This window comes from Trichosurus vulpecula, chromosome 3, assembly GCF_011100635.1.
Source record: "Trichosurus vulpecula isolate mTriVul1 chromosome 3, mTriVul1.pri, whole genome shotgun sequence".
In the NCBI taxonomy this organism is placed as follows: Eukaryota; Metazoa; Chordata; class Mammalia; order Diprotodontia; family Phalangeridae; genus Trichosurus; species Trichosurus vulpecula.
Genome location: NC_050575.1, coordinates 203072330 through 203085509, shown reverse-complemented (window position 1 = coordinate 203085509; position 13180 = coordinate 203072330). Strand labels below are relative to the sequence as shown.

Here is a 13180-nt window from a genome sequence, read left to right as displayed (position 1 = left end):
TTTGTCTGAGATCAGGATTCTATCTCTGCCTTTTTTATTTCAGCTAAAGCATACCATTAGATTCTGCTCCAGTCCTTTATTTTAAATCTGTGAGTTTTTGTTTCTTGTAAACAACATATTGTTGTATTCTGGTTTCTAATCCATTCTGCTATTCACTTCCATTTTATGGGTGAGCTCATCCCATTCACATTCATGGTAGTAACTACTGTGTATTTCCCTCCATCTCATTTTCTTCTGTTTATTCTTCTCTCTCTCTTTTTTTTTATCCTGTCTCTCCTCAAAAGGCTATTTTGCTTCTAACCTCAGCCCTTTTATTAATTCCCTCTCCCCCCCCTTCTCTTATATCCTTCTCCTCCTAGTTCCCTGTTAGGTAAAACAGATTTCTACACACAACTGAGTGTGTATATATGTTCTTTCCTCTTTGAACCAAGTCTGATGAGAGTGAGGTTCAAGCATTGCCCATTCTCCCCATTTCCCCCTCCACTGCAAAAGCTCTTCCTTATGCATCTCTTTTATGTAAGAAAAATTTCCCCATTCTACCTCTCCCTTCCCCCTTCTCCCAATGCATCCCTCTTTCTCATTCCTCCTCCTCCTCCTCATTCTTCTTCTTTGAAGATCATTCCAATATAATTGACTTACTCCCATGCCCTATGTCTATGTAAATTTCTTTTAACTGCCCTTAGGAGTTACATGTATCATCTTCCCATATAGAAATGTAAACAGTTTAACCTTATTGAATCTCTTATGATTTCTCTTTCATGTTTACCTTTTAATGCTTCTCATGAGTCTTATGTTTGAACATAAAATTTTCTATTCAACTCTGGTCTTTTCATTAGGAATGCTCAAAACTCCTCTATTTAACGAAATATCCATTTTCCCCCCTGAAGGATTATATTCAGTTTTGCTGGGTAGGTGATTCTTGGTTGTAATCCTAGCTCCTTTGCCATGCAGAATATCATATTCCAAGCCCTCTGCTCCTTTAACATGGAAGCTGCTAAATCATGTGTGATGCTGACTGTGGCTCCATGATATTTGAATGGTTTCTTTCTTGCTGCTTGCAGTATTTTCTCCTTTACCTGGGAGTTCTGGGATTTGGCTATAGTATTCTTGGGAGTTTTACTTTCAGGAGGTGATTGGTAGATTCTTTCAATTTCCATTTTACCCTCTGAATCTAAGACATCAGGGAAGTTTTCCTTTATAATTTCTTGAAATATGATGTCTAGACTCTTTCTTGATAATGACTTTCAGATAGTTTAATAATTCTTAAATTATCTCTTCTTGATCTATTTCCTTGGTTAGTTTTTTTTCTGATAAGATATTTCACATTTTCCTTCAATTTTTCCTACTCATTTTGACTTTATTATTTCTTGATGTCTCATGGAATCCTTAGCTTTCCAAATTCTAATTTTTAAGGAATAATTCTGTTCAGTGAGATTTTATATTTCTTTTTTCCATTTGCCCAATTATGCTTTTTAAGGGTTCTTTTCTTCAGTGAATTTTTGTGCCTCTTTTACCATTAAGCCAATTTTGTTTTTTAAGGTGTCATTTTCTTCAATTGTTTTTGTGCCTCTTTTACCAATCTTTTCCCCTAATTTCTTACATTACTCTCCTTTTCCTGTACCACTCTTTCTTTAACTCTTCGAGGAATTCTTGTTTGGCTTACGTCAAACTAGAATTTTTCTTAGAGGCATTCGTTATAGCTATTTTTTCATTATTGTCTTCTTCTGAGTTTGTGTGTTAATTTTCCCTGCCATCATAATAGCTTTTTATTGTTAAGTCCTTTTTTGTTGTTTGCTCATTTTCCCAGCCTGTTTCTTGAATTTGAACTTTATGTTAAAGTTCTGTTCCCCTGGGTCTGGGGAGGCGCTATCCTAAGCTTCAGGCTTAGGGGGACCTGCAAGTTTTTGGTGCTTCCAAAGTGGTATGATCTGGGAAGAGGTATAGTCTCTGCTTTCCTGGTCTGTGCTTTGGTCTTTACCCAGGAAGGGCTCCTGCTCTCCTGCATCCACAAGCACTAGTGCTCCTCTTGTTCCTGGAACTGAGAACCAGGCCCCTGCTCCCTTGTGACTGACCATAAGCACTCTTCTCTGCCCTGCAACTGGGACCAAAACTGTGTGTGGGCAATAAAGTTGTTAATCAGTGCCAGCAAAGGGTCCCCTGTAATCTTTTTATGACTAGTTGGCCAACTCCTTTACCACCTGTGGGCTGAGAGATCCTGAAGCTGCTGCTGCTGAGGCCATGGTTGCTGTTGCCACAGGTGTGTGCTCCAAACAGGCCTCCATCCAGGTGTCTCAGAGATCTCCTGTGGATCTCCTAAGTGTTCCTAGGCCAGAAAGATGTTTCACCCCGACCTTTTGTTAGCTCTGCCACTCCAAAATTTGATTTGAGGAGTTATTTTAAAGTTGTTTAGAGGGGAATGTTGAGAGAGTACATCTGGGTTGCTGCCTCTAATCTGCCATTATATACTTTTTTTTTAAAGCAAGCTATATGTAATAAGAGATTCAGTTTCATAAACAATTTCTGTGTTCCACTGTATATGGAAATATTCCTTTTTGGCACTAAAGTAGAATAAAATAAATAAAAATAAAATAAAATATTTAATTTAAAAAATAAATAGATGAGAGAAAGTAGGGGTGTCAGGAAGGCCAAGGTCAAGTCTTGTCTCTAATGTATGTGACCCTGGGCAGGTCATGACGTTTTATAGCCCCCAAGCAATTCCCTGAGAGGACAAATTAGAGATGAATGGCTAATCTGAATCAGTGGGGGGAGTTTCCACACCTAAAGTTCCCTACAAAGAATAACTCCCATCCTATGCGCGCACACGCTCTCAAACAAAACAAAACAAATTGAGGGGCTGATAGGTCCCTTCTAGCTTAAACTCAATGATCCTATCAGGTTAGTCAAGGGACTTTGATGTTTGAATTTGCCTGGAATGCCAGAATCTGTGTTAATGGAGGAGCAATAGCTTCTTTTCCAGTCTTCCTCAGGCACAATTAGGTGAGATCTATTCTTCTGAATCCCTATTCACGTCATGCCTGAGGTGAGGGGGGGGAGGGAGAGGGAGAGAGAGGGAGGGAGGAAGGGAGACAGAAAGAGTGACTTTGGGGGGAGGAGCGCAACAGAGAATCTTAAACCATGTCCAGTCCTTGCCTGCCTAAGTCTGGCTCTAGCTCCGCCCCGAACCTATTTGCAGGTTAGAGGTTCAGTTGTTTGCTCTCTCTCTCTCTCTGCTCCCCCCCCCCCGCCCCGGGAAGAGTTGGCGGGGAGTAGAAGGACGGGGGATGGGGAGAGCCTGCAGTCCCCCAGTGCCTCATCAATACAGGATTGCGCCCTCCCTTCCACATTGGTGCAGGAATTCCTGCCCGGGCTGCTGTAAGGAACAACCAAGGAGACAGAGTCAGGATGCTTGGGCTAGGCTTGCAGGCCGGAGGTAAGCCTCATCCTGCCTCTTAGCTCAGAATTTCGCTCACTCTCCCGGAAGATTTCACAGGCAGGGCTGTGTATGCCCTTCCCCAAGCTTCAATGCCCAACCTGAGGCACTTTCAGCAGCACCTCGAGCTTAGCAACTAGGGAAGAGATCGGATTCGAACTACTTTTGCTCACCTCGGGGGTGGGTGGGATGGGTGCGGTCTTTTAAGGTTGGGGAATCTGCGCGGCTGCGCATTGGCCACGCAGGCAGCCCAGTGGGCGGGGCCAGAGCGCCGCTCAGAGCTGGAGGGCGGGGAGGGGCGGGCCGACCGAGTGGCGGACAAGAGGGGGCGGGGCTGGTGCACACTAGCACCGGAGGAGGGGCGGCCCTAGCACGAGCGAGGGGCGGGGCCACTCGGACGGTGGCCGGGAAGGTACAGAGTAGTTAGGGATCCCGGGTCGGGACGGGGATGGTGGCCGGCATGGAGTATCTGGAGCGTTGCGCTTGGTTCGTCCGGACTACGCTAGTGCGGGCGGCGGTGCGGCGCTACCTGCCTTGGGCGCTGCTTGCCTTCATGCTGGGCGGCTCCTTAATCAAGGAGTTCTCTCCTCTGCCCCCGAGCTACCTCAGCAACAAGCGCAACGTCCTCAACGTGTGAGTGTGGTCTTCGTCTTTGACTGGGTCGTGACCGAGTGGGTCAGTCGGGACAGATCGAGGCAGGGGAAGGTTCCCGACTGGGAGGTGCACGAGGATGGGTCGGGTCATCTCGGAGCGCCTTTTCTGTGGGTGGTGTTGGGGGTGTCTGTCGCGACATGAAGATGGGAGGTGGGGTTGTGAAACGATAGCGAGGCTAGGACCTGATCGCGCTGGGACGAGGGGGGCGGCCGGAGCTTGTAGGTGAGAACGGCCGAAGCCCAGAGTCCTGGCTGCTTTTCGGTCATTGGCCCTAGAGCTGGAAAGGACTTTTGACATCCTCTTCTGCAGGTCCTACTTTTTTTCAGATGAGGAAACTGAGGGCCAGGGAGGGGGAGTGACTCCCCCCAGGGTCATTCAAGTGGAGCTTGGATTAGAACCCAGGTCCACCGACTCCAAATCCCTTATTGGGAACGGAAGAAAATTGAGTGTTCTGGTCCCCCCACCCCCACCCCCACTATCGCGACTAACTGTCACTATTTGTCTAATTGCCCTTGGGGAAGTCACTTTGCCTGAATGTGGGCCAGTTTCTTGGTCTATAAAATCAAGGGTTTAGGCAGGTTGATCTGGGGGTCCGTGCACTTGACCTTTAGTGATCATAGGGGTGTGACTGCGGTCCTCGAATCTAGGATAATTCTGAGATGAGGGTCAGGAGAGAGACCCCTCTGGGTCTGGCAGGTCTGCCTGTCTCAGCAGCACCCAGTGAACTTTCCCCTGGATTTTCCTGGAACCTTAGTCGCCCTATGTAAAGTTCATTCTCATTAATGTGTGACGGTGGCTTTAGGGAAAGTCTTCCAACACAACAAACTCTGCAGGGCAGCAGACCCAAGACCCGCAGCAGTCAACCGGTTGTTTCTTTGGTTTTCAGGATTTTCTCAGCTCTCTCCTCTGGCTGCTGCTTATTAATCAGCCCTGGAACTTTGGCATGTAGCGATGATTGACTTTGGGACCTTTTATTTCTTGGGCAACGTGGACAACCTTTGAGGCTAGTTGGGTACCGGCCGTAGTTGATCTTGTGCCCTTGGATTGCACAGTCACCCCGAGAAACTGGTCTAAGAATAGATTGTGAAAGGGGTTGATTAGAAATGGTGGCACATTCCCACTGTCCATTTGGCCCGTGGGTTGACAGTCTTGCTAGGGAAAGGGGGCCATCTGCTGTATCCTTTCCTGGGTGTTGTCAGCCAGACAGTTTCTTGTTGTTTCGAGGAGATCCTTAACTTCTGCTACTTTGTTGCAGACTTTTGTTGTGACTGGTGAGATGAATGGGATTCCCATGGGACTAACCCTAATTCAACAGGCCTTTTCTATGTCTATGTCTTAGGTGCTCATGCAGAGTATTTAACCAGTTCCCTTTCTGCTTTTTACTTAGAGAAGGCTGTATGGTATAATGGAAATTATAATGATGAAAATAATCATAGCAGGTCATGGTTTCTAAAGCACTTTACAATTCACACAGTGCCTTTTGTATTTTATAATAACAACTTGCTTCTATGTAACTTTTTAACATTTACAAAGCATCTTCTGGTAAGGTACAAGTAATATTATCAGATGAAGAAACTGACCCTCAGAGAGGGGAAGTAACTTACCCATAGTTATACTAGGTAAGACAGCAAGGCATAGAGAATAAATGCTGGACTTGAGATTTGAAAGACCTGGGTTCAGCTCCTGCCTCTGACCCTTCCTAGCTGTGTGGCCTTGGGCAAGGCACATGCTCAGTGTTCTTCTTTGAGGGAGGTGCACTTGATGGTCCCTGAGTTCCCTTATAGTTCTAAACCTCCAATCCTGGTGTCATAGTCAGTATTGGAACCCATATCCCCTGACTCCATGTCCAGTGGGTTTGTTTTTTTTTTTTCCTACTACAGTATACCAGGCTGTTTCTTATTTTATTCTTATAACAGTCCTATCAGGTAGGTAATGGAAGTATTGTTATCCTTCCTTTATAAAAGGGGAAATTGAGACTCAGTAGTTAAATGAATTTTCTGTGATCACATGGCTGGTAAGTGGTGGACTCAGAATTTGTATTATCTGTATCACTCACTAACTATGTAACAAGTAACCATCTCCCTGAGTCTCAGTTTCCCCATCTGTAAAGAAAAAGAGGGAAGGGGTTAGTTGAATTAAATGATCTCTAAAGTCTTTCACAGCTCTGACATTCTACAGTCCTGAGTTGAAAGACTTGAATTAATGGCTATATTTTGTTTCCCTCTTTTTCTTCTATCTTTTCTGCCAGGTATTTTGTCAAAGTGGCCTGGGGCTGGACCTTCATTCTTCTCCTGCCTTTCATTGCCCTCACCAACTATCATCTGACAGGGAAGGCTGGTGTCGTCCTCAGGCGGCTGTGCGCACTTCTGGTGGGGACGATGGTCTGGTATGTCAGCACAAGTATCTTCTTGAACATTGAACACTACACAGGCAGCTGCTACAAATCACCTGCCCTGGAAAGTATTCGAAAGGAGTATAACAGCAAGGAGGAGTGCCGTAAAGGTGGCGGGTTCTGGCACGGCTTTGACATCTCTGGCCACTCCTTCCTTCTGACCTACTGTGCTCTGCTCATTGTGGAGGAGATGGCTGTTCTGCAAGAGGTCAAGATAGACAGGAGCCATGGCCTGCACTTCACTCTCACCTCCTTGGTCGTTGCCTTGGGCTGCTTGATGTACATCTGGGTTTGGATGTTCCTTTGCACTGCTGTCTATTTCCATGACCTGTCTCAGAAAGTGTTCGGTACCCTGTTTGGCTTGGTGGGCTGGTATGGAACATATCGGTTCTGGTACCTGAAACCTTTTTCTCCTGGACTTCCTCCCCAGAGCTCCAGTCTGAATTTGAAGCAAGATAGTTACAAGAAATAAAAAAAAATTAGGGAGCGACAAGAAAGTTAATCTTTATTTATTTTGATTAGGTATCTTTACTCAACTATCAGTCCTATCTCACTTGACAGTTTTAGCAAGGACAGGGGCTGGAGAGTGGCCCATGTGGAATGAGTTCATTCCCATCCTATTCTTGGCAAATGCTTGATATTGACGGTTTCACAGCAAGGGAAAAGATGGAAAACATCTTACAGTCCCACCAAAAGAAGCTGTCTGGGATCATTTAATGTAGGTGTAAGAGCTCTGAACATGAATTGTGCTGTTTAACCAGATTGGCCTGGGCTTCTTCTGACATTGACCTGGGACTTCTTTGTTTTTTAGGTCTTTTGGGGACCAGGACTCAGATACATGCTGAATGGCTAGTTATGCCTGGATGCAAGGTTAAGGGCCCCAGAATTGTCTTTATCCTCTGCTGTCTCCTAGCTGCCAATTGTCTTTTCGTTTGAGTGACTTTTAATATTATTTAAATGTTTGCCTTGGATACTCTTTGCTTAAGTCTTTCAGGCTGGGATCTTGCCCATGGGGGAAAAAGCCTGGAAAAACTATCTCCTTGTAATATTTACATTTCTTCAGTTGACTGTAAATATTGCAGCCAGATTCTGATTGACTGCCTTTTAAACTGGAGTGCCTTAAAGACAAAAGTGTTAGATAACTTTTGTGCACTCACTGAAAGTGAGTAATTGTCCATCCATCTTCTGTTGAAACTGTGAGAATGTTTGTTTCTTTGAGTAAATTCTGTAAAATTGTTGGCAGTAACTGGGTGGTTGGTTAAAGCCTTAAATGAAGTTCTTAAGGTTTACAACCTCCCAATCTTGTCTTTTGGTATAAATTTAGGTAGTTTTGTTTCTTGTCTTTTTTTTCCTTTTTTGCCTTTGAGCAATAACTGACTTTTGAAAAACCAAAAATTGTGGTTTGTGATGTTAAATAAGTTGCAGGTCAGAAAATTGTACAGAATGGAAGGTAACTTATTTTTAAGAGGTTTATTAGCTGATTCAAGATGATCTTGCCAGAATTAGTCTTTGTACTAAAATTTCATTTCCCTGAATATCACTCAGTGATGTAAAGAGTACCTTTGTCGGGTAAAAAAATGTACAAATTGGGCTGCCATGTATTGAAGTTTTCTGTTTCTGAAGAAAAATCATGATATATTCTTTAGTGTTGAAAGGAAGCATTCCCCATTATGAGTAGCGGCAAGAAGCCAGTGCATTTAGAAAATACCCTATGAGACTTGTATTCTAGTCCTAGCTAGTTTTGTTGACTTTGGCAAATCCCTTCCTTCTTTGGGCCTCAGTTTCCCCATCTGTAAAAGGAAGAATTGGAATAGATCTCTACGGGCCTTCTTTTGGTTTTCAGTTAAATTTTATTTTCAGATCTACATTTTCTTCCTGCCACTTCTACCTAGCTCCTCTTCCAACTGAGAAATCGAAAAAACAAAACAAACATGTTTCAGACATGTATAGTTAAAACAATTTCCCACATTGGCCATGTCAAAAAAGGTCTTAATGTGTGCTCTGAGTTCAGAGTGCCTCTTTATCAGGGGATAGGTAGAATGTTTCATTTTGGAATTGTGGTTAGGCATTTTGTTGATCAGAGTTTCTAAGCCTTTCACAACTGATTATCTCTAAAGTATTGCTATTACTCTTTAAATTATTCTCCTGGTCCTACTTCATTCTGCATCAGTTCATACAAGCCTTCCCAGGTTTCTCTGAAACCATCCCTTTTGTAATTTCTCATAGCACAATAGTATTATTTCACATACATATGCCATAACTTATCCAGTCATTTCCCAGTTGATGGCTACCCGCCTCAGTTTCTAATTTACTACCACAAAACAAACTGCTGCTATAAATATTTTTTGTACATATGGGTCCTTTTCTTCTTTCTTTGACCTCTTTGGAGTATAGACATATTAGTGGAATTCCTGGGTCAAAGAGTATGCACAGTTTAATAGCTTTTTGGTCATGATTCCAAATTGCTTTCAAGAATGACTAGTTCACAGCTCCACCAAACAGTGCATTAATGTACCTGTTTTCCCACAGCCCCTCCAGCAAATTTGTCATTTTCCATTTTTGGCGACTTGACCAATCCTATGGGTGTGAGATGGAATCTCAGAGTTGTTTTATTTTGCCTTTCTCCAATTATTAGTAATTTTGAGCATTTTTGCATCTGGTTATTGAAAACTTAGATTTCTTCCTCTGGAAACTGCCAGTTCATATCCTTTGACTATCAATATAAATTTGAATCAGTTCTCTCTAGATATCTGAGATCTTTTCTGGCTCTGACATTCTTTGTGCTTAATAACAACAATAATAAATAATGATGATGATTTTAATAACGGTAACTTACATAGCATTTTAAGGTTTACAAAGTACTTTCCTCATGACCCCATGAGGATCCCTTATTTTACAAATGGGGACACTTAGTTTCAGGGCAGTGGAATGACTTCTGATTTCAATCCTTTTCAAAATCCTTTGCTCTTTCCCCAACATCATGCTGCCTCCTTGTTTTGTGTTCTTGCATTTGCTTTCTCCCTATAATAATCTATATTTTAAGGTTTCTTCCTGCTCTGACAATCTGCTTTATTAGTCTATGTTCTAAAGTCCCTTCTAACTCAAGCATTGTATGTTTCTAAGCTTTGCCCCCATCCTCCCATTCTGTCTATCTTGCTAAAACTCATTTTCCTAGATCAGATTCCAGCTTTGTTGTTTGTTAGTTCCCAGTGGAGCATGGTGCACATCGAGAAGTTGAAATAACCTGGTCATCTTCACCCATGGGCAGCCTCATTGAATCTTCTAGTCACTTGAACAAAGCCAGTCTTAAGAAGCTCTAACCTTGACAATAGTATTATGTAACGAACACTACACTTTACTGCCATAGCTCAAGCTTTTATGATGAGCTCTAGGAAGCAGTGGCTGCACATCTCCTGTAAAGATGTATTTAAGTTATGTATTCCTGCCCCAGAGTGTCAGGTTAATTGTTCATGAATGAAATAACAGATGTGATTACACTCACTGTGACTCTGGCTAGTGGGATTGCATTGTGTGTTAGTAGTGTTGGCAGGACTTGATGGGCCTTGACAGTAATCCAGTTCCCCTTGTGAAATTTGGACCAACCAGGTTTGTCAAAGGCAACTCCCACTTTTCCTGCCACCTGAAACTGAGAAATGTTTCTCAGGTTCTGACTTCAGCATCTATAGGTAACTGTCACAAATACACTTTTTTGCTCAGGAAGTTTGTTTGTCAGACTTAAATTTTGGAATGTTTTTCTCATACTCTTGGTTTGGTTTGGGTTCAGTGTCTTTTTCACTATGAGTTGTGAGAGTCAGTTATACATAATAGGTTCGTACAAAAGGACAAGACAGCAGGAAATATTTGGTTTTCCTGTATGATCCCAGCCCCCAGGATCCTCAGTCTTAATCCTTTTTATGGGGGAACAAACAACACATTTGTCCTCTTCTAGGCTAAGACTTAAGACATCTTGATTCAGCATTCAAAAAATATTTATTAAGTGCTCTTCAGTAGCTTTGTAGTAGGAAGCTCACATCCTGGTTAAGTTAACTTCTTTTCCCAGATCTTCTGGACTGTTGACCCCTTATATTGCACTTATGCCAGGCAAGAACGGGGCTGGCTCTCTGGCAGCCTTAAAAAAATCAGAGTGTATTGACTCCTTAAGCTCCATTCCTCTAAGTTCTTATGGCTTTTCAGGGTTCCCATTCTCCCAGGGGCCCCCTTCCCACCTATAATTGTCAAAGAGGAAGATGTGGTGGAAGAAATCAGGACATGGTTTGGGTGAAGAGCAAGAGTTACGTCTCCTGTACTCCACTTGGATGCCATTTTGGGTCTGGGTCTCTCTCGTGTTCCAAACTCAGCCTTGTTGTGTGTGTTGAAAGGTAAATATTGTCATCAGGTGCTGAGGAAGAGCCTTCCAAGGGTGTCTGGACTCAGAAAACCGTGTCATTGTTTTGTCTTCCAGTACTGAGGTTCATTCACTTGGGAGCCTTGTTGTCCAGGCACATCTGTTATAGTCTGAGCACCAGATTGTATTTAAGGAATGGCTCTTGACATTGTTAAATACACAGTGGATCGTACGTGTAAACGATAAAATTAAAGTAAACTAAAAAATAAAGATTCTTGATTCTGGCCTTTGTTTCTTTCTCCCTCATTTAAGGTGCTTGTGAGCTGGTTGAACTACAGTTGACTTTGTGAGCATTAGCCTGCTTCTTCTTGTGTCATTCTTTTAATGAGAATGCGATGATAATTGTAAAGCACTTAGCACAGTGCCTCCTACGTAGTAGGTAGTTAATAAATGCTTGTTCCCTTCCCCCATCCCCTTTATTTACCCTAGCCAGGGTGAGCAATATGGTCTGATTTATTTTTAATCTTTACATCAGGAACTAGAATGAAATTCAGTGCTTGAGCAATACCCCTGAGAGTGTTTCTGGCCAGCTTGGCTGACAATACATGCTATTGCCACACCTTTACCACTCTAAGTCTGCCCTTAAAACTGTTCCCTATGTCCCCTATGGCCTGGCCTTTTGATGAGGCTGTCTGATGAAGCTATAACTGAGTCTGGTTGGGAAACAGTCAGGATTCCAGCAGATCTCTTGCTGCCCTGAAAGGAGAGGCCCCAGGGGAGACACAATAGCCCAGGGATCCCTGAGGTTCACTGCAATCCTAAGGTTTTCATGTGGAAGCTTATTTGTTCTGAGTAGCCCTAGAAGGCAAAAAAAAAGCCAAAGGTGGGGGTGAAGGGAGGAGGGAGAGGTAATAGGAGGCAGATTTCTGTTAAATAAAAGGATAGACATCTTAATCTGTTGTCGAATAACTGAAATGGGTTGCCTTGTGAGCTAGTATGTTGCATATTAAGCACCTGTTAGGAGTGTTGTGGCCAGGGTTTTCATAAATGACCCTTTGTTCTCTTCTAGCTCTGAGTTTCTAGGATAAGTCAAATGATAGTTAGTGTCAGCTTATTTGTCAGTCTGTATTTTATGAGCTGTCTATGGGGCATTTGCAGACACCTCCATTCAGCACACATTTCTCAAGAGCCTCAGAGGCTTCCAGATTAGACTCTGTTAGCCCTGAAGAAGGAATGTATCAGTGACATTCCTTGATCAAAGTCAAAGGCAATGCCTGTAGTTTCTCAATGATTTCTAGGATACAGCTGTATACTTTATAGACCCTTGGATATCACTCGTTGAGGTCCAAGACAGTGGAATGGTGAAATGATAAAAGGTTGGTTATACTGAGGGTAGAATTAGAGACATCAAATCCAGCTTCCTCATTTTAGCAAAGAAGAATTAGACCCAGTGGGATTAAGTGACTTGCCCATGGTCAAATAGAATTGTTCATTGATTGGAACCAAGCACTAGAAGGAAGAGGTAGTAGGATTGGAGTCAGGAGACCTCAGTCACTTGAACAAAGCCAGTCTTAAGAAGCTGAGCCTTAGTTTCTCTGAAAAGTAAAAGGATTGAACCTGATGATCTTTAAGACCCCTCCTAGTTCAAAATTTTATGATATGGATGGGTTTGGGGGGTGTCTTTCCCTCCCATCTGTGCCTGTCCCCTTGGGTTGATCGCACTCCAAGATAGCCCAATTCTGGTTCTATGGAACATCAGATCTACACTTAGGTGGGATCTTAGAAAATGATCTAATCTAGCTCCCTCATTTTACAGTCAAGGAAACAGAGGTCTACAGGTGTTAAGTGACTTGCCCAAAGTCTCACAGAAGGGAGATAGGATTTAGGACCAGTTCCTCCTCCAACTTAAAGCTCAGTGTTCTTTCCGTTCATTTATACTGAGCTCATTCCTGCATTTATCACTGTGCCTGGCACATAGTAAGCACTTAGTTAATGCTGATTGAGTAAGAGACTGAGAATAGCCCATGGAGGAACCTCAGAGGCTTTCCTTAGATACTTGATTAAAAAAATATGTTGTCAGTTCATGCAACCAAAGGCATCTTCTGTTTGAAGAAACTTGTGTGGCCTTGGTATGTCTGGAAATCTTCAGGATGGTCAGAGAGGTATGGGATGGAATGTTCCTAATTCTGAGTGAAATGGCCACAGTTCAGTTGTTATTACCCTCAGGAGATGCCCTGGGAAGTTGAGGAGAAAAGTGATGCTTACTTCAAAGTGTCACAGCCCTGACCCCCAATCCTGCTCAGCAGGTAGCTTGCCAGACAAAGTCTTTCCTCTACTTACAAGAATGGATCTTGGTTGG

The 13180-nt window shown here is 43.1% G+C and overlaps 1 protein-coding gene across 2 annotated transcripts; it reads left to right on the top strand.

Moving 5' to 3' along the window:
- The first annotated feature begins 3799 nt into the window (after positions 1 to 3799).
- On the top strand, positions 3800 to 11106 carry FITM2 (fat storage inducing transmembrane protein 2). 2 transcript variants are annotated; one of them, XR_005009920.1, is made up of 3 exons: positions 3877 to 4063; positions 6333 to 7194; positions 7288 to 11106. XR_005009920.1 is itself a non-coding variant. In XM_036751151.1 (2 exons), the coding sequence occupies exons 1-2, from the start codon at positions 3879 to 3881 to the stop codon at positions 6946 to 6948; spliced, it is 801 nt and encodes a 266-aa protein (XP_036607046.1). In that variant the 5' UTR covers positions 3800 to 3878; the 3' UTR covers positions 6949 to 11106. The 2 variants fall into 2 exon arrangements, 1 of the variants encoding a protein (XP_036607046.1); XM_036751151.1 differs by having other exon boundaries at positions 3800 to 4063; positions 6333 to 11106.
- Positions 11107 to 13180: the final 2074 nt, after the last annotated feature.